At 41.4% G+C, this 21612-nt stretch overlaps 1 protein-coding gene across 2 annotated transcripts in view; it reads left to right on the forward strand.

Moving 5' to 3' along the window:
- Nucleotides 1-21612, forward strand: part of atp2a1 (ATPase sarcoplasmic/endoplasmic reticulum Ca2+ transporting 1) — a 38900-nt gene that overhangs the window by 6296 nt on the left and 10992 nt on the right. For both annotated transcript variants that reach the window (XM_062984181.1, XM_008117508.3), the window contains exons 5-15: nucleotides 53-191; nucleotides 8187-8267; nucleotides 9224-9309; nucleotides 11576-11873; nucleotides 13620-13786; nucleotides 13916-14004; nucleotides 14111-14213; nucleotides 14850-14981; nucleotides 16316-16441; nucleotides 18821-19039; nucleotides 20292-20627. In XM_062984181.1, the coding sequence (XP_062840251.1) occupies nucleotides 53-191; nucleotides 8187-8267; nucleotides 9224-9309; nucleotides 11576-11873; nucleotides 13620-13786; nucleotides 13916-14004; nucleotides 14111-14213; nucleotides 14850-14981; nucleotides 16316-16441; nucleotides 18821-19039; nucleotides 20292-20627 (1776 nt within the window). The remainder of the gene's footprint in view (nucleotides 1-52; nucleotides 192-8186; nucleotides 8268-9223; nucleotides 9310-11575; nucleotides 11874-13619; nucleotides 13787-13915; nucleotides 14005-14110; nucleotides 14214-14849; nucleotides 14982-16315; nucleotides 16442-18820; nucleotides 19040-20291; nucleotides 20628-21612) is intronic.

The following is a 21612-nucleotide window of genomic DNA, read 5'->3' on the forward strand; positions in this document are numbered from 1 at the left end:
GACAAATTACAGTCTCCAAAATGTCTTAGTTGTTGTGCTCTTCTGCTTTCAGGAAAGGAACGCTGAGAATGCCATTGAGGCTCTAAAGGAGTATGAGCCCGAGATGGGCAAAGTATATCGGTCTGACAGGAAGTCTGTGCAGAGAATAAAGGCCAGGGATATGGTTCCTGGTGATATTGCAGAGGTGGCAGGTAAGTGCCAGACTGAGATGTAGTATTAAAGAAATGAAGGGTGAAGAAAAATGAACAAAGAAAGGGTACCAATGCCAAGGAGATGCTGGTATTTCAAAGCAATTCTCACAGGTGGCTGGCCCCAGGTGGCTTACAAGCTCCCCCCCACCAATTAAAGCATTAAGAATGATGTCACTAAAGATGATAAAGGTTAACATTCAAAATAGCTGTCCTCAAATGAACAAACACTATCAGCTGTAGATGTTCCTTCTTAAAGGGCCATCCAGGAAAGAATCCCTTGTGGTCAATTAAATCAGAAGAAGGTATCACAGTGTTTCCTTCTTCTCTGCTTACTAGAAAGGACGTCACATTTTCCCTGTGCTCAAGAAAAAACACTTTGGGAAGGACATAACCTGTTTCCCTAAAAATAAGACATTCCCTGAAATAGAGATTTTGCTGAATTTATTTTATTTTTTTATTTATTTCCAATATTTCTATCCCACCCTTCTCACCCGAAGGGACTGCTAAATATAAAACCTCCCCCGAAAGTAAGACCTAGCAAAGTTTTTATTTGGAAGCATGCCCACCAAACAGAACACCAGAGCACGCAGGATTGGTAAATGAACATACCATAGAAAGTTGTACATGGAAATAATGGTAGTATCAAGAAATTCTTGATAGGATTCACCATTTGTCTGGTTATGACAACTACTACTGTACAGTATATCATAAATGTTCTTATTTTTTGTTCTACAATAAATGTGAATTCTTCTTCATGGAAAAATAAGACATCCCCTGAAAATAAGACCTAGCGCATCTTTGGGAGCAAAAATTAATATAAGACACTGTCTTATTTTCGGGGAAACACAGTAGTGCATGTAGTCTACCATAAAGAAATGCTGGTAGGCTTCCTGTGGAATCCTGGACTTTGCAGTTTAGTGAGGAGGACTTCAAATTCTCAGCTTTAGGACCTCGGCACTTTCAAATTCCTCAATTCTGGAGGATGTTGTTAAAACCACAGTACAATCATTGCGTAGTGTGAAAGCCCCCCACATCTGCATTTATTCTGTGAAAATAATTGTTTATCTGGACATAGGTTTGGACTACATAGGATGCATTATTTACCTTCCACTAGAACAATGAGAGACAGATAAAGGTTGAGCAATGGAGCACAGGCGTGTTCACATTAAGGATTTGGTGTGTTCATCCACCTTAGCATTGAAAGGAGAACTCTTTCATAAGATATACTAGGATAACTATAGACCATTGGTTCTCAACCTGTGGGTCCCCAGATGTTTTGGCCTTCAACTCCCAGAAATCCTAATAGCTGGTAAACTGGCTGGGATTTCTGGGAGTTGTAGGCCAAAACACCCGGGGACCCACAGGTTGAGAGCCACTGCTATAGACGGTGTGGCATGAAATTACTTTCTGTGGTTGCAATACATAAATGGAGAGAGGAGGAGAAGTAGAAGGTGGCAATTTTTATGTAAGAGAAAGTTGAGAATTGATATTCCATTTGGGGAAACACCAGGTGGCCTTTTTTGTTGTTTGGAGTTTACACAATTGGTATGGTGAGTGTCGATCAGACATGATCAGGGCAAGGAAGGGGGGCAAGATCTGAATTTTGCAAAATATAAAATAATGTCTTTTTACAGTTCTACCTCCAGCCCACAACCACAAAGGGCCTCCAGGTGTTTTGGATTTCAACTCCCAGGAATCCCAGCCAATTTACCAGCTATTAGGAATTGTAGGAGCTGAAGTCCAAAACACCTGGAGGCCTAAAGATTGGGAACCACTGTTTACAGCATCTGAATTTCTCATTTTTAGAAAATCAATGTCCACTTGAGGTTTCCCTACCCATCTTGACATTCTGAAGGAGCTAACCCTGGCCAATGCTTGTCAACAACAGCTTGTCAACATTAAGCCCAGAGCTTGTGGGGAGGATTCTAGTCATTGTTGCCCATAAAAGTATATTTCCAAAGCACTGAGATGGACAGTTTCTCCTTCCACTTCTGCTAATTTCCCCTTCAGATGGGTTGTGTCAGTGTGCATTTGTAAAAGGTAAATTATGTGTATGCGTGAAAGGTAGATTATCAGCAAGTGAAGCGTCTCTACTCCATAACCATTTAGGGAAAAAATCCATTCCAAAGACAACTGACTTCAGTCAATTTCCAGAAAATTAAGGGTATGGGGGATTTTCTGGCATCTCTCAATCTTTGCAATCATTAAGAATGTTCCAGCAGAAAAACATTCATCCCTAGAACCGTGTAGTTGCCTTCCTTGGCACTGTAAAAACTAACCAAATGCATGGCATTAGACTGAAGTATCAGTTACCAGAGAACTGTGGGGAGTTCCATATGTGCTCGGGTGGTGCCCTGCTTCAACCCTGAACTCACAGGGGGCAAGGAGATGCTGCTTCAGCAAAATGTTTACGGCTCACCCATCCCTCCTCCTCCCCAGCCCTGCCTGTCCCTCCATCAAGTAGCTTGTTTACTCCTTGGGCTTGGCCTGTCTTGACCCAAGAGCGGAGGCAGAGAAGGAGAGTGAAGGGGGATGTTTTGGGAACAGACCGTCCCCTTGGAGGTTGTGGGCTGGAGGTGGAGCAGTGAAAACAGAGCCCTGAGGAATCCCCTTCAGCTGCACTTACGGGGAACAGCTGTCCTCCAGGCTAGGCTGGCAGCCAATTCGTCCCCTCCCTCCGCTCTGAATTAATTTAATTCAAAGATCATTTGCTCCCAGGGCAAGTTGCACAGGTGTTTCCAAAATATAAAGGGCACTCAGCCACCCACTATCCTGCTGCAGTCCCTCGTGGGATGGGACAGCCTCCCTCACAATTTCCTCTTCTCTCTCTCTCTCTCTCTCTCTCTCTCTCTCTCTCTCTCTCTCTATATATAGGTATTGTATGCATTTGTGAGAAAGAGAGATGATTTCTGGCTCGCATAGCAAAAAAGGAGAAAACAAGTCCCCCAAAACAGGGAGGAAAAAGAGGACTCACATTTGCCTAACATTTGTGCATAACCTCATTTGCTATATATAGAGAAGCACATTTAGTAATAATTGCTATACGGTAATTCTCACCATACAAAGAAAAACTTTGACCAGTTAAAGATTTGTGGATCTGCTCAATCTACTGCGCAGGTGATAACTTTAGGTCCATATGTTCAACGCATCAGCCTCTTTTCTGTTTTATAGTTCTTTATGTTATAATTGGACTTGGACTGAACAACCCTTCTGAAATAGGATGAGTGGAAATTTGACCCTGCATTAGGCCTGCTTGCTTCTTATTTAGGATTTCACCAAGTCCCTTTGAAACGGGAAAGTTTTTCTTAAATTGACATATAAATGTCTCGTTAAAGATTATTTTGCATAAATGTGTATATATGCATGCAAACACACACTTTATTAAACTGAACTAAACTTAGGAATCCTTCAAATATACGTTCTAGAAGGTTTTAAGGGGTACTTCTGTCTGGGACACTGAAGTAGGAAGGATGTTGTTGTACCTTCTGGTTCCTATTAATTTCATCACATTTCTTAATTTTGCTTCTCGCCTGCTCAGTTTAATACTTTTCTACCATAATTTTGAGTAAAAATTTGTGTTGAGAAATGACACTTTAGAAAATGACACTTTAGAAAAATGTTAGAATGTGAACCAGTAGCCCTCCTAATTTAACATTAAGGCTAGAGGATTTTTCTTTTCTTCTTCATGGTGTCTGTGAAATCGCACAGTGGGTTTACTTACCTTTTCTTCCAGCATAAGCTACTCAGAGTATGGAGGCTAAATTTCTAGCAATGGCAAATAACAAACTCCCTTACCAGCAACCTTTATCTATGGCCCATTATTTTATTTTCTCCCCTTTAAAAACTCATCAGATGCAAGATGATATGGCTTCTCTGAATTGCATAAAAGTCTGACTTTTCTCATGGAAAAAAATCTCTCTTCCAAACGCAGCTCTTCTGTCCTCGTTTGTAATTGGCCTCCTGCTAGCAGATACCACAATATTCATTTGGGAGATAATTTTACAGGGTGATAATACACATTGTGGAGAAGTCAGGGGCCCTGTCCTCCTAGGGTGGATGAATTAGAGAAAGATAATTCTGAAAAGGGATCCATGCAGCTTGGGTAGTAACTATGTGTGGCCCATCTGATAATAATGACAATATTACTATCATTGTTGTTATCTGATGATGATGCCAACAATGATTTTAAATTTGCTGGCCAAGCAGTTTTAGCATCTCCTTTAGAGACAGAAGAACACAGGTTTTCCCACTTCTCTCCCAGTCTGACCTGGCCTCAAGTTTGCCTCCCTGCAAAGGGACCCATGACCTCTCCATCTCCTTGAAGGAGAGAAGGCAACCCGGTGGCCGATGGTCCCCAACGACCGGCTTCGCCTTGTATGGACACTGGCAGGCAGCTGGTGATGCCTCGGGAATGTGATGAGGCAGGCAAGGAGGGAGCGAGAGAGACACTTAATGCGCTGGTGGAAAAGCGAGCTGGGGTGCACGGGGACATCTAGGGTTTCCGTGCCCTGTGACATGGAAGAGGGGACAGGCCAAGGGAAGGCCAGGCACATAGGTCGCGGGCAGCACCACCACAGCATTGCCAGAAGTTAACAGGGAACAGGGCGAAACACTCCAACTTTCACCCTCTTTGGCCTTTTTAAAACTGATCTTGTTGGCAGGACATACACTATGTCTCATAAACCAGACTTTTCTCAGGATACCGTTTGACCAGTGGCTCCAACCAAGAGACCCTTTTGTGGGCTTCTTGTAAGCAGCATTCTGCTCCATAATCTATTTCAAAATAACATTACTGCAAAAATAAATTTCTCATCATCATCATGGGAAAACTCAGAGAGTGCGGTTGGAAAGAGAAAGATATACTGTGGACAGGAACTCACTGGATTCTTCTATTTGGGAAGTGGCTTGATTTAGTCTACAATAAAAAAGATGAGAGGCATCTTTTCATGATGTTTGATAGAGATTGAGAATAATTTTCCTTGAGGTTCAGCTGGAAGAAGTGGATGAAAGTGACACAGGGCAATCAAAAAACACCACTACTATCCCAGATGAGCAGAGTAGTTTAGTGATAGGAAGGATTAAACCTCAAACACAAATCTGAATTGCTTGTTTGCTTAGTAAAGTTTTGCACAAATGTGATTGTCCTTTCAAAAACATAGCATACTAGACTAAATAAGTGTTTAGAACAAAGTAATCTTGAGAAGCCACATTTCTATACATCTTTAATAGTATGTGCCGTGAGCTGGTGCTGATTTTGATCTGAATTTACTCTAATTGATTGAATTCACTTCTAGAAAGTTATAGTGTATCTATTGAATCTGGGAATTTGTAGTTTCTTAAAGTATTTAGAAGTCTTTACCAACAGGCTCTGGAGCCTTACCGAACTATAAATCGCAGGATTCTGTAGGACGCAGCAATAACCATTACAGTGGTCTCAATTTGCTAAAATTAGACAGTGTGAAAGAGTCTCATTAGTCCTGTCTTTCAATGTCCACTGAATGACCTGGATTTAACAAGTGCAAAGGACATGATTTGCATCTTTCTGGATCCTATTACATTTTATCCCACTCCCACAGCTGCAAAAATATGCTTATCTCTAAGGTCTAATTATAGCTTTGTATTGTGCTTTCCTACATGTAAAAGTGGAATTATGTATATGAAAGCTCATGCTCATGCTAACACAAAAACAAGTGAGAACGTTATCATACAATGCTGTTATACCATCACAGTGATGTATTAGTCCAGCTGGTGCTTCAGCCTTATTGCATGATGTTGTTCTCTAGACATTGAAGTATTGCAGGAAAAAAATCCATGTTGGAAATAATCTGTTAATGACCCCTTTTCCTTTTAACAACTCAGGGCCCTTCCACACCCAGAATATCAAGCCATATCACCCAGAATATCAAGGCAGAAAATCCCACAGTATCTGCTTTGAACTGGGTTATTTGAATCCACATTGCCATATATTCCAGTTCAAAGCAGAAAATGTGGGATTTTAATAAGCTGTGTGGAAGGGGCCTCAGGAATAATGTCCAGGTATAGATACCTGCTAACATTTCTTCCACAAATTATTCATTAGTGGATGCAGTTTGGATGTGATCAGGTTACCCCTCCCTCAAGGATTCCCAAGGAAATCTCTGTCAGAGAAGCCCCAAACCACAGATAAAATGACTTTTCTAATATGTTTAAACCCCCTTAAACCTCATTTTCTGATTTAAAAAAAAGTTGTTATATCATCGTAATAGAGGAGCCCCGGTGGCAAAGTGCGTTAAAGCACTGAGCTGCAGACCGAAAGGTCCCAGGTTCAAGCCCCATGAGTGACCTCTACTGCCCTCCAGCGGCTATCAAAACCAGGTTTTGTCTGATCTGACGGTTTTATTATTTTTTTTCTCGTGTCAGGAGCAACCGGAGTTGCTTCTGGAGTGAGAGAATTGGCCGTCTGCAAGGACGTTGCCCAGGGAACGCCCGGATGTTTTTGATGTTTTACCATCCTTGTGGGAGGCTTCTCTCATGTCCCCACATGGAGCTGGAGCTGATAGAGGGAGCTCATCCGCACTCTCTCCGGGTGGTATTCGAACCTGACAGCCTTCAGGTCAGCAACCCAACCTTCAAGTCACAAGGCTTTTATCCTCTAGGCCACCAGAGGCTCCACGGTTCTAGATATGGAGTACCCTTACAGCTGCAAGCCGGTTTTATGAGGTGTTTAGTCCAAAGTGTGGGAGAGAGACATCATTGGCTCAAGACTCAGGGTTGATTCAAGGAGAGCATGGAGCTGATGATATGAAGTCATATATGAAGTGACAGTGTCTTCTCATGTATGCCTTTCTAAAGCATGTCCTTCTAAAATATAAAAGTACTAATTGTCTGTAGAGGAGATAATGCAACTGCATCTCCATTTCAGGACTGAGGTTGCGCCTACACTGTAGAATTAATGCAGTTTGACAGCATATTAAATGCGGTGGCCCAATGCTATAGGACCCTGGGATTTGTCATGTGGAAGAGAAGGATAAAGACCTTGTAAAACTACAACCCCCAGGATTCCATAGCATTGAGCCACAGCAGTTAGTGCTGTCAAATTGCATTAATTCTTCAGTGTAAATGCACCCTGAGTGACCCTAACATATGCAATGCAAATACAGCTGAGGGTCAATGTCAATGCTAATAGAAATCCCCTTTAGCACACTTTTCTTCACAGACAGAAATTTCCACAGAGCTACTAGCCTTAGCAACCAGACTTGCAAATTAAGTGCATGTTTACTTTCCATTTATCAACCAGATCACAGCACACCAAATTCACAGGGAAGGAAAGCCATATGCTATGACAAACAGATTCCTTGTACAACTTGATAGAGCACCTGTTAAAAGATGCTAAAAGTAATGTCCTCTTAGATCCATATTGTTATTGTGCCCTTTCAAGCTATTTCCAACCTAGGGTGACCCTATCACAGAGTTTCCTTGGTAAGATTTTTTGAAAAGAGTTTTGCCATTGTGTGTTGTTTTTGTGAAGTGTGCTGGGGGAGGCATTTAATTTTAAGTTATTCTATTCCGTTCTATTCCTCTGAGGCTGAGAGAGTAACTTGTCCAAGATCACCCAGTGGTTTTCAATGCCAAAAAGGTATTTGTACACAGAGTCATAGTTCAATGTCCAAACCATTATCCCATCTTGGCTCTATAGGTCCTTATATACCCCCAGCAAAAGCTGTTAGATAGTAACAGAAGATGTGATAGCGTGAAAAATGTAGTCACTGGGATGTACACTTACTTTGGCCTCATAGGTGCCATTCATGATTATGTAAAATTTTTGGTAGCTCTGTAACAGTTGTCTCATGCAGCGGCACAGTAATCTTGCGTCATAGAATTATTTTTTTTATAATGAAATATAAACACATTTCATTTCTTTCTTCATTTCTACTTCAACAGAGATTTTAAAAACAGCTGACATCCATTTAAAATATTAAGGATTTATGAATATCCTTTTTCTTTCTTTCTCCGTAGTTGGTGACAAAGTACCAGCTGACATCCGTATTATTTCCATCAAATCCACCACTCTGCGTGTGGACCAGTCCATTCTGACAGGTACAGTATACTGACTTGTATTTAAAAAACAACACATGAATTGTAAGATTAACAGTTACAAAATCCTGACCATAGGCTAATAATTCTCATAAAGAGATATAACTGAATTTTCAGCAGATCAGAGAAGATTTGTGAAATTAAATACAGGTTGGGTATGTCTTATCTTGAACTGTGAAATCCAAAATACTCCAAAATCTGAAATTGTCCCCATGGGTAGTTGAGATAGTGACACTTTTGCTTTCTGATGACTCAATGAACGCAAACATTGCAGCATGCACAAAATGGTTTAAAATATTGTATATAAAATTACCTTCAGGCTACGTGACTCAAGTGTATATGAAACCCTAGAGTCTTTGCTTGGGTCTCAACTGCAATGTATTTGATGATACATGCAAATATCCAACAATTTGAAACAATTCAAAATCCCAAACAATTCTTGTCCTGAGCATTTGGGTTAAGGGATATTCAACCTGTAACTATCTTGAGTCGTTTCTCAAAGACTGGGAACAGCTGGGTTATAGAAATATGAGGAGATGAAGAGTTGTGTGGATAAAGCAATTGATAGCCAGTGAGAGGGGGTTAAGCTCTTTCATCCTCCGTTATTAAATGCTGATGTATATTTTTCAGAACGAAAAATTAGATGTAATAACAATAACTATGTATATTGCCTTTTTTCCTACCTCTGCATCCCTCCATTGTGAAATATTTGATATTGGTCAAGACTTAATTTACTAACAATAACTCCATTATCCCCACCCCCTTTCTTTTCCCCCGACTTCCATACCCTTCCCCCTTGTATGTGTATTAAAAAAAGGAACTGTCTAATAAATATAGGTATATACACAAAAAAGCTGGTGTATATGTGGATGCATCCTCCCATCTGTGCACACTCTCTACATTGTTAGGTGATACTTTTCTGAATGGATGGACGATTTAACTCTTTATTGTTCCACCAGGTGAATCTGTCTCTGTCATCAAACACACTGATCCCGTCCCAGATCCTCGTGCTGTGAACCAGGACAAGAAGAACATGTTGTTCTCTGTAAGTGTGACCAATAGAGCTGAGGATCTAAGTCCTGCATTCAAGCAGCACTGTTAGTGGGATAGTCACAGCATCTCAATGTGTAATTGTTCGTGTGGTGGGACGGAGGAAGGAATATAACATCACCAAATTGGCATTTCCCTGCCCTCTCAAGAAGCAGATGGGAACAGGAAATGCCCATGCAATGATGATCTTTCACCACTTTTCTCCCAGCTGCAGTTTACTAGGGAGAGTGAGGAAGACAGACAGGAATAATAGACCTGATGTTCCCATGTGTCACTATAGTCATACATATCAAAAAGAAAGCACAACATGCTTCCTCGGGTCTCGTTCATTCCATTCAGTAAAACTGAATGAAGAGAAATTAAAAGGCGGACAAAATGATAGATTCCCAAGTACTTTTTACAGAAAGCATACTTTATTATTAGAGCCAGTGTAGTGCAATGAGTGGAGCATTCAGTTATGACTTAAGAGTTTATCACAAGAGACGAACAAACTGCAATTACAGCAGGACAACTGCGTCTTTGCCTTGCTCCTTTCTTATTGTTCAAGCAGCTTGGAAAGCATTTATTTCTGTTACTGAACTTCTTTTGTAAAAAGCAATGTCTTCCAACGGTCTCCCACTAAGAGAGTGTCAGGAAAGGAGCAATACCAAGTGATAGGTCCAGGGCAAAGACGCTGTTGTCCTGTTGTAATTGCAATTTGCCTGCTTTGTGTGATAAACCCCTAAGGGTTCAAATCCTCACCTGGCCATGGAAATGCATTAGATGACTTAGGCAAGTCACATTCTCTCACCCTTCAAAGGAGGCAAAGGCAAGCTCTGTAAAAATGTTGCCAAGAAAAACCTGTGGGAGTGTCACCATTAAGTAACACTCTCACCTGATGACACAAAACACAAATCACATATTAATTAAACAATGGAATTTGATACATAAGATGCAGTGATGGCCGTTAACTTCATTGGCTCTATGAGGAGAATTATTTTATTTATTTATTTACAGTATTTATATTCTGCCCTTCTCACCCCGAAGGGGACTCAGGGCGGATCACATTATTTACATATAGGGCAAACATTCAATGCCCATATACACATAGAATCGAGACAGAGACAGACACAGAGGCAATTTAACCTTCTCCTGAGGGGATGTTCGATTCTGGCCACAGGGGGGAGCAGCTGCTTCATCATCCACTTCTTCATTCCAACGTCGTAAATTAGTAAATTTGCCTCCCCACTTTATAAGTGGTACCTTATTTCCTACTTGATAGATGCAACTATCTTTTGGGTTGCTAGGTCAGCAACGAACAGGGGCTATTTTTTTATTTTTATTTTTAATTGACGGGTGCTCACCCTGCCACGGGCTGGCCTCAAACTCATGACCTCATGGTCAGAGTGATTTATTGCAGCAGGCTGCAATTTATTTAGCTAAATTAATGGAACAGAAGATTATCAGTGGTTACTAATCAGCATGATTATCATCAGCATCTGAAGCAATATGCATCTGCATAGCCTATTACTGAGGAACTCAACAGTGTGCTGTTGTGATTTTGTTGTTGTTGCATGCCTTCAAGTCATTTCTGACTTATGGCTACCTTAACATGGGGTTTTCTTGGCTGAGCATGTGTGACTCGTCAAAAGCCACTCAGAGGGTTTCGATGGTTGAGTGAGAAACTGGAGCCTGGTCTCCAGTCGTAGTCCAATGTTCAAGCCACCTTGCTGCATTGGCTCTGCTGTTATATCCCCTTTATGAACTTCCCATAGGCAACTGTGTGAAAAGAATGCTGGATTAGATAAGTCTCTTCCAAAAGGGCTCCTCTTATGTTATTACATTACTAAGGACATGCTGGGCCCAAGATAACCCAAACTCTTGCAAACATGATACCTATACTTACAAAGTAAATGAACACATATCTGTTCATCTGGAATAAAGCAATTGTGCTTTTACTCCCCATGAGAAATTTGCAACACACAAAACCAGTCCTGTGACTTATAGGGTAGACTAAATTCGCACCAGCTGAACATGGAGGGGTTTGGGAGTATTGGCTTCCAGCATAGCTTTGCCTTTCACAGCCTTGGGCTTTGTTAAATACAACTGAATAGGATGGAGATTGCTTGAGCAGAATCACAGAATCACGCTTCCTTGAACATACTTAGCTCCATTTCCCTTCATGATATTGTTTCTCCAAGATGTTGGGAGAGGGTTCCTCATCTCCTTACGCTCTCATTTCTCTTGCTTCCCCATCCTGCATCTTCCCTACCTGCTTCCAGGGTACCAACATTGGCGCCGGCAAGGCTGTTGGCATTGTCATTGCCACAGGCGTGAGCACTGAGATTGGCAAGATCCGTGATGAGATGGCGGCCACCGAGCAAGAGAAGACACCCCTGCAGCAGAAACTGGATGAGTTTGGCGAGCAGCTGTCCAAGGTCATTTCACTCATCTGTGTGGCTGTCTGGCTCATCAACATCGGGCATTTCAACGACCCCGTCCATGGCGGCTCTTGGATCCGCGGCGCCATCTACTACTTCAAGATTGCTGTCGCCCTCGCAGTGGCTGCCATCCCAGAAGGTCAGCTGAGGCCATTCCGGGTTCCCACGTCCACCTGTCCTGGGATTAATGAGTGGCAGTTGGTTACCTTTTTTAAAATAGTGTTTGCAGTCATCATTTTTTCCCTATTTTTCCTTATGTCTGTAGTTAAAAAAAAATTTTTTTTTTTGCTCTGGTGACTGAGCTGTGGAAAGAATGTACCATTGTTTTACAAAAGATCCATGATATAAAATCACAACCATTATTTGAACAAGTCATCTTTATATTGGACAATATACCATCAAAGAAGCCATGTAGATGCACATACACCTACACATGCACACACACAAAATAAATATCAGACATTCATTCCTGCTTGTAATAAAATTTCTGCAGTTTCTCAGTTTGAAAGAGCAGTGGCTTTCTTCACCAAGCAAACATTGAGTGGCCTTTCCCATCACCCCTAATTGACCTCCAGTGAATTTGTAGCACTTTATCTGTTACCTTGAGTTTACAACTTATAACAAAGTGCACTTTAGCTAGTCTATTACTCAACTTCACTGTTTTAATTCCGTGTTTTATTAAGTGTGTTTTTATTTTCATAGGTTAATGCTTAAATTTTATAATTGGTGTATGTTTTGTTTACTGATGTATTGTTTATTGTCAATGTTTTTATCTGATAACATTTTATCTGATGTGAGCCACGCCGAGTCCCCTTTGGGGAAGATGGAGGCAGGGTATAAATAAACTTATTATTATTATTATTATTATTATTATTATTATTATTATTATTATTATTATATTACATTTACAGACAATCAGTTCATATGTAGCTGCCTCCATATCCAGAAAAGGGCAGAAAGAGCAGTGGTGGATAGATGTTATATTGAGATCTAGCAGTAGCTTTCTGTGTGATCTCAAGTAGATCAGTGATTTTTTTTTTATTCCAATAACACCGACAAAATTATTACCCTGAATTCAGTTTAGAAAAAGTATGTTTGGTCTGTAAGCAGTTGGGAGGTTCTGGGGATTTTAGCTCAGAAACTAGGTCTCCCAATATGATTCTGTGGTATACTTGCTGCAGAATTTACCATAGGAAAGGGCCGGGCTGTGGCACAGCTGGCTAGTAACCAGCTGCAATAAATCACTACTGACCGAGAAGTCATGAGTTCGAAGCACGGGTCGGGTTAAGCCCCCGACCATTAAATAGCCCGGCTTGCTGTTGACCTATGCAGCCCCGAAAGACAGTTGCATCTGTCAATTAGGGAAATTTAGGTACGCTTTACACCGGAGGCTAATTTAACTAATTTACAACATCATAAAACTGCCAGCAAAACACGAGGAATGGAATGAGGAAGTACAGCCACTACTGGACAGTGAAGCAACAGATCCCCCTGTGGCCGGAATCGTGAAGCTGGAAAAAAATGTTAAATGCCTCTGTGTTGTTTGTCTGTTGGCATTGAATGTTTGCCATATATGTGTTCATTGTAATCTGCCCTGAGTCCCCTTCGGGGTGAGAAGGGCGGAATATAAATACTGTAAATAAATAAATAAATAAATAGTCACACTGGAGGATGTAGAAAATGCTCTCTTGAGGACTCTCTATGTCCTCCAATACCACTCTAAGGTATGTTTGGACAGGAGGCATTCATTTCAATAGCGTTCATATTATCCACAGTTTCTGGCATGTGTGATAGGTTTGGGAATGTATTCCTTGTGGATATGGGAGTTAGACTGAATTGTGCAATCATTTTTTCCCATCTTCTGTCTCCCCACCCTCTTTCTCAGGCCTTCCTGCTGTCATCACCACCTGCCTTGCCCTGGGTACTCGCCGTATGGCCAAAAAGAACGCCATCGTCAGAAGCCTGCCCTCCGTAGAGACCTTGGGCTGCACATCCGTCATCTGCTCCGACAAGACCGGCACCCTCACCACCAACCAGATGTCTGTTTGCAAGGTGAGCTAAAACCTGATGCCGACATTGTCTGCTGAATGTCCACTCTTCACACCAGTCATTGTGACATTGTCTCAACTTTCTCCCCATCTTTTCCTTCCTTCCTTCCTCTGTGTGTGTGTGTGCGTGCAGATGTTTGTCATTGACAAAGTTGATGGAGATATCTGCTCTCTGAATGATTTCTCAATCACTGGATCCACCTATGCCCCTGAAGGAGAAGTGTAAGTAACCCCAAACAATGCCACAGCCCTGAACTTATCCTATTATGCTAATCCTATACTCTCGAGGAAGAACTAAGCCTTGCTTAATTGTGTCTCCCATCTACAGTTTGAAGAATGATAAACCTGTCAAAGCTGGACAGTATGATGGTCTTGTTGAACTGGCTACTATTTGTGCCCTCTGCAATGATTCCTCTCTGGATTATAATGAGGTCAGTCCTTCTCTCTGGCTCCATATAGTACCTAGCAGTTGTAGTTTTCAGCGAGGTTAGACCCACTAATTCCCCTTCATTTATTAGCTGCCATGATTTCTCTCTAGGAATCTTGATAACAGTTCTGCAGTGAGCAACAATAATGTTATGAAGAGATTTGTGTATTTAGCAATTTATTACAAGAGTGAATCAACTGTTTAGTCTGAAAGCTTCCTGAGGAATTAAATTCCCTTACTAATCATTATCGTAATAAAATGAGTAGCAACACAGTGTTAATAAAACAGGACAACAAAATACAATTTCTATTGTTCAGTGGAATGTGGGAAAGCTGAATGGCTGCCAATGGAAACTCCTCTGAACAGAGCTGGCCATACTTTTAGCTAGGATTTCCAAGGAGAGATCTCAGCAAATTGTTAATTACTGAGTAATAGCAATAACAACAATACATTATCTCTCAGAGATAGGGGAATACAGTTTCATGAGTTGGTGTCATTTGCAGCTTTACATTAGGAAACAGAATGATGGAGAGCATCCCTAGAAGAAATGTGTAAAGATAAACATTTCAGCAGCCCTTCGTCATCCCTGATACATCATGTTTAACACATTCTCCCCCTTTTCCATTTTTCCTATCTCCAGTCTAAAGGTGTATATGAGAAGGTGGGTGAGGCAACAGAAACTGCCCTGACCTGCTTGGTTGAGAAGATGAACGTATTCAACACAGATGTGCGCAGTCTTAGCAAGGTGGAGCGTGCCAACGCTTGCAATGCTGTAAGTGGCAACTTCAGAGAACTATACCTTTTTAGAGTCCTGTCTTGCTCCAGTCTATCATCTGTCCCACAACCACATAGATTAAAATACATGACAAGACTGGGCTATGGACTTCATCATATTGAGGTCCTGAATCTGGGAGAAAGTGGGGACATCCGTGGGGCAGCAGAGCAAATCTGGCGGGCAGCGTGGGAACCCATCGTCCCATGCTGTGCATTGTTTGCATCATCCCCTTCCCAATCTTATGGGGGGAAGCATTGCCACCCACTTTCCCCCACGCTTTCCCCCTGCGCTTTCCCCGTTCTATCAAATGAGAACATGAGAAGCTTCCCATGTACTCAGGGCTCTGTTGTAGGATGCTTCCAGTACAGTTCATGGATGGAGCCCTGCCGGAAGTAGCTATACGTCGTCTGATGGGATCCATCAGGCTCCATTCAGGAACTATTCTTGAAGCATCCTGCAACGGGTAAGAAAGCTCATGTGATGAAGTCGTAAGAGAGCCTTAGCCATAGTATTATGGAATCTATAAACATGATGTATATATTAGGGATGAAAAAACCTCACAATTCTCTCATTTTCCCAACCTAATGTGTGTGATACACAGAATCATAGAGCTGAAACAGATTCCAAGGGTCACCCAGTCCATCTATGCAGGAACATCCAGTCAAAACACTTCTGACAGATGGCCAGTTTCTATTTCAAAGCATCCAGAGGAGACTCCATCACACTCTTGGGCTGCACATTACACTGCCAAACAGCCCTTACTGTCAAGAAGTTCTCAATATTTAGTTGTGATCTCTTTTCCAGCAATTCAAACCCATTGCTCCTATTCTCTAGAGAAGCAGAAACAAGCTTTCTCCCTCCTCAATATGACATCCTTTCAAATATTTTAATATGGCTAGCATTTCACCTCTTCTCTTCTCCAAGCCTCAATGCAAGATTCTGTCCCATAACAAAAGTAAATTTCTTCCTTGCATTCTCTATTTAAACCAGTTAATGCATAGATGATAGCATGTCATATTTGTTGAATGAATGAATGAAACTTTATTTATAGCCTTCCCTATCTCCCTGAAGGGACTCAGGATGGCTTACAACAAAATAAACAACGGCAAGCATTCAATGCTGACAACAATACCTAAACAAATAAAAAACAACTCAAATTTTTTTGAAATAACTTAAGTGAGCAAGACAATACATTGCACAATCTGCATAATTATAAACATTTGTTGATGATGTTGTTGATATTAATTCTGTTTAATTTTATATTAGTAAAATGGTTTGATGCGTTTCTAACTCCCTGTTGTACTGTTCTCTCTTTTCCCCCATTTCTGCAGGTAATCAAGCAACTCATGAAGAAGGAATTCACCCTGGAGTTCTCCCGTGACAGGAAGTCCATGTCTGTCTACTGCTCCCCAGCAAAAGCATCCCGGGCTGCTGTCGGGAACAAGATGTTCATCAAGGTTAGCAAAGCCTCCTCTCACTGTGTCCAAGAAGTGACAGTGTTTCATCTTAACTCCCAGTTCACATATAAGTCCTTGCATTCTCATCATGCCTTTAGAGAAACATAGAAAGGCACCTGTGGCACGTTTTGTCAGAGGTTGGAAAAGGTACTTTTGGGGACCAGTGCTTCCAGCAACTGTAGCCTGTGATGTCAATGGCCGTGTTGACTGGAGGAGTTGAGTGATTGTTTATCCCCCAACCCCATTTTTCCACCTTGTGAATATGACACAGGATACCCATCAAAACAAAGGAAACACCTGGTAATTGTTTTCGCCCTTTGTCACAATCCATACTAAAATCAGAAAACCTTGTTATTCTGTCATTCAGTTCCAGAAAAATATCTGAAAGATATTATTGCTCCTACCCTGGAAAACAATGCTCTGCATTCCTCTTTATTCCATCTCCTCTAATTTGCTGATGCCCCTTTCTTATTCATTGATTTCTCTGGTGGGATCACCCTTCCCTGCCCACCACCACCTAGTTTATAGGAATGTAGCAAACACATGCGGGAAATCACAACAAAATCAAAACACTCATAGAATCATAAAGTTGGAAGAGACCCCCAAGAGCCATCTAGTCATGGATTGCCATGGAGGAATACACAATTAAAACACTCCCAATGGCTATCCAGTCTCTGTTTAAAAACTCAACTACACACAAAGTACACAAGTACACACAAAGGCTATATCCTAGTTCCAGTACAATCTTCTACTCTGATTTGACCCTGTTAAGGTACACTCAGCCATTTCAATCCAAAATCAAAATTGCCTTGAAAGCCACAGAGTCTCTCCTTGCAGAAGTCATGTGGGTATTAAAGGGCTTTCCTCACATGTTCATGTGTTCACTGTATCCAATTATTTTAGGGTTTTTTCCCTTCCTTATATGTACATGGACATACCACATAAATCTATTAATAAACAACCTTTCTTCTTTACCTATCTATCTTATCGCCCACCTGCACTCCTCTTGGATGACTCCCCATCCCATCCACTTTCATATGAGTGAGTGAGGGCAGAGACTTTAAATATTGTGGCCCATATTGATTGAGCAGGTGATTAATTCTCCTGATAGACAGCTACACACACACACATATACAGATACAGGACAAAGGGAAGGTGACGTGCCATTCAATGGTGCCTAAGTGAATGAATCATTCAGTGGGAGATCCAGGAGGAATGAGTGGGGAGGGAAAATTGTAAACTGAAGATTACTTGGCTTGTTAGTTTGGCTTGTCTTACATTCTAGTCATGTGTGTCCTAGCATATATGTGTAGACAGATGATCTTAGAATAGTTTCTGTGGCCTACGAACCTCTGCCAAGTTTAATTTTTTATGGGCAAGCATACTTTTCTGAAGATATTTTTAAGAATAGGGAAGATCTTTTAAAAATTTTACAAAATTTTACAAACTTTACAAAATTGCAATTTTTTGTATTTGCCAGAATATATGGTATATTCTGTATTATACTGTTGTTGGGGTTTTTTTTTGGGAGTCATAAAATATTTCTTCTAGTGTGTCAGGAAGAAATTGTGCAAATAGCTAGTTCGTTATTTACAGGTTTGAGGTTCTTTTTAAAAATGAAAATGTCACATGAACTTCCTCCTAGTGCAAGTCATATCCATATTTCAACTGATAGCTTGGGAAGGACTTCTGCTTTTGTTGTGTCTTTCCCTCAGTGACAGTTTCTGAAGTTTCCAGCTTTAAGGTTTGGTAACTGGCCCTAAGAGTAATATAGGCCATTCCCAAGTTCCTGACAAGATAAGTTCTGTAAGTTTGTTCTTGAGTTGAATTTGTATGTAAGTCAGACAGGTACATTTTTAAGTGTAGATAGATAGATATTGGATAGCAAGCACAGGGAAGGCTTAACACTCCTGTGACATTTGTTTTATTGTCTGTGCCCATGTTCAGAAGATTTGATCTAACTTTCTGTCCCTGTGATCATTGGAATTTGAAAAAATTGGCTTGTGATGGAAACAAGGATTGGTGATAAAGCTTCAGTGGAGACACCTTTTCCCCATGATAACTCTTTCAGGAATGAATTTCCCTTCCAAGGGGTAGATTTCTCTCACTTTCTGTTGTCTCACCCCCGTTCTTATTGTATGTATGTAAGTCAGATGTATGTAATTTGGGGACTGTACAAACCAAAGCTTGTAAATGTTACTTTTTGGACCACAGTGCCCATAATCACACAGCCAACACAACCATCCATATCAGTTGTGTGATTCTGGGAATCGTGGTCCTAAAAAGTAACAATACCAAGTGTGATACATATGTATTGCTTGCCATCTTTTAATCTTCAAGCCTCACACTTATTGGCTTCTTGATCTTCCTTCTTTCTAGGGTGCCCCTGAAGGTGTGATTGACCGCTGCAACTATGTCCGTGTGGGAACCACACGTGTCCCCCTCACCCCCAATGTCAAGGAACACATCATGTCTGTCATCAAGGAGTGGGGCACAGGACAGTACACTCTCCGTTGCCTGGCATTGGCTACCCGGGACACCCCTCCAAAGAGAGAAGACATGGTCCTTGAAGACTCTACTAAGTTTGCTGACTATGAGGTAAATCTGAGCTGAAATCAAAAGCAGAGAGACAGTACGCGGATGATGATATAGAACAGTGGTTCTCAACCTTGGGGTCCCCAGATGTTTTTGGCCTACAGCTCCCAGAAATCCCAGCCAATTTACCAGCTGTTAGGATTTCTGGGAATTGAAGGCCAAAAAGATCTGGGAATCCCAGGTTGAGAACCACGGATATAGAGATCGGATATATATATATACAGTAGAGTCTCACTTATCCAAGCCTCGCTTATCCAAGCTTCTGGATTATCCAAGCCATTTTTGTAGTCAATGTTTTCAATATATCATGATATTTTGGTGCTAAATTCGTAAATACAGTAATTACAACATAAAATGACTGCGTATTGAACTACTTTTTCTGTCAGATTTGTTGTATAACATGATGTTTTGGTGCTTAAGTTGTAAAATCATAACCTAATTTGATGTTTAATAGGCTTCTCCTTAATCCCTCCTTATTATCCAAGATATTCGTTTATCCAAGCTTCTGCCGGCCCGTTTAGCTTGGGTAAGTGAGACTCTACTGTATTTTGGATTATAGCTCTCAGCACCCTGTAGTCAGCATAGATTCTGCGGGATTCTGTGGATTTAGGTTCAAAAAGTTCACATTTTCTAACTCTAGATCAGAAACATAGCACATGGGGTAAAAAAAATCAGAATTGTAACTATTTGGAAAGGATATTATCAAGCAAATTTTCTTTCTTGCAAAATATTAACAAATGTCCTTTTGGGATCTCTTCACATTATCTTCGGGAAGTGTCCTAGGGTGCTTTCTCGATGGAGCCCAATGGAGCCCATCATATGACACAAGGCTACTTCCGACGGGGCTTCATACAGAAAGTGTCCTGGCAGCATCCTAGGATGCTTCCCAGAGAACACAGGAGGCTCTATGCTATAGATAGAACAGGAGGAAGCTGGATGGGAAAGCCACGCAGAAGGAGATGCAGGGTGCTGGGCAACGGTTTGCCCCACTGCCCCACGGATTCGCCACACTGCCTGACGAATCCCCCTGCTGTCGCCCAGCTTTAGGACCTTAGTGTGATGGGGTCCTTAATTTCATTTTGTCAGTTTTTGCAACATTCCCAGTTATGGATGCTGTTTGACTGCAGGCAGAAGTATGTATACTATTGCCTTTAGGTCTGCATTCGGTTTTGGCAAGGAAAGATTAACACCGTCTATAGGCCAGCAGCTTTTGCAGACAGATTTTGAACCCTCTTCTTCTGTCTCTCCGCCACAGATGGACCTGACCTTTGTGGGCTGCGTGGGCATGTTGGATCCACCCCGCAAAGAAGTGATGGGCTCCATCCAACTGTGTCGTGAAGCCGGCATCCGTGTCATCATGATCACAGGTGACAACAAGGGCACGGCCATTGCCATCTGCCGGCGCATTGGCATCTTCTCTGAGAGCGAGGAAGTGACCGGCAGGGCCTACACCGGCCGCGAGTTTGACGACCTGCCCTCAGGAGAGCAGCGGGAAGCCTGCAAAAGGGCCTGCTGCTTCGCTCGTGTTGAGCCAACACACAAGTCCAAGATTGTGGAGTTCTTGCAGAGTTTCGATGAGATCACAGCTATGGTGAATACATAGATGGCAAGGGCAGGGTGGGAGGAGGGTCGGGAGGCTCAGAAGCCATCCAATTCTTCTGGCAGTGAAGGATGAGGTCCTTTACCCCTGAAGTATCCATTATGTTCCATCATTATGTGAAGAAGGGCATAATTATTTAAGTTTGGATTATCCTACACATATGGTGCATCTACACTGTAGAATTAATGTAGTTTGACACCATTTTAATAGCCATGGCTCTATGCTGTACAATTAAGGGAGATGCAATTTTTCAAAGCTGTTAGTCTTCTTTGCCCAAGACTGATGGGTCTTATCAAATTACAAATCCCAGGATTCCATAGCACTGAGCTATAGCAATTAAAGTGGTATCAGATTGCATTAATTCTAGAATGTTGATGCATCCATCGTCACCTCAATTAACAGAATAACATAGCCTTCTAGAATAAATGTTATACATCCATCTATTTATACGTATATTTTATATTGTGGTTGCTCTATCATCATTGTGGTCATCATCATTATATTTGTATCCATCCCTCCCCCGCAAAAAATTGGGACTCTAAGGCCCCTTTTACACCGCCCTATAATCCACATTATCAAAGCAGATAATCCATGTTATGTGATTGAACTGGATTATCTGAGTCTACACTGCTATATAATTCAGTTCAAAGCAGATAATCTGGATTTTATATAATAAATAATAATAATAACTTTATTTTTATACCCCGTCTCTATCTCCCCAAAGGGGACTCGGGGCGGCTTACATGGGGCCAAGCCCAAATAAAAACAGTAGCTGTATAAAACACAGCAATAGACAAAAACATGCACAATTAAAAAAAATTTAAACATATATGGCAGTGTAGAAGGGCTCTAAGAGGCACACAATGTAAAAGAAACAAATTTCGGTTGCAGCTTGATGCTGCCAAAAATATTATATATACACACACATACTGCATCATAAAATCACAAATCACCTGAGACAAGAGAGGATAGAAAT

Source organism: Anolis carolinensis, chromosome 6, assembly GCF_035594765.1.
Source record: "Anolis carolinensis isolate JA03-04 chromosome 6, rAnoCar3.1.pri, whole genome shotgun sequence".
Classification (NCBI taxonomy): Eukaryota; Metazoa; Chordata; class Lepidosauria; order Squamata; family Dactyloidae; genus Anolis; species Anolis carolinensis.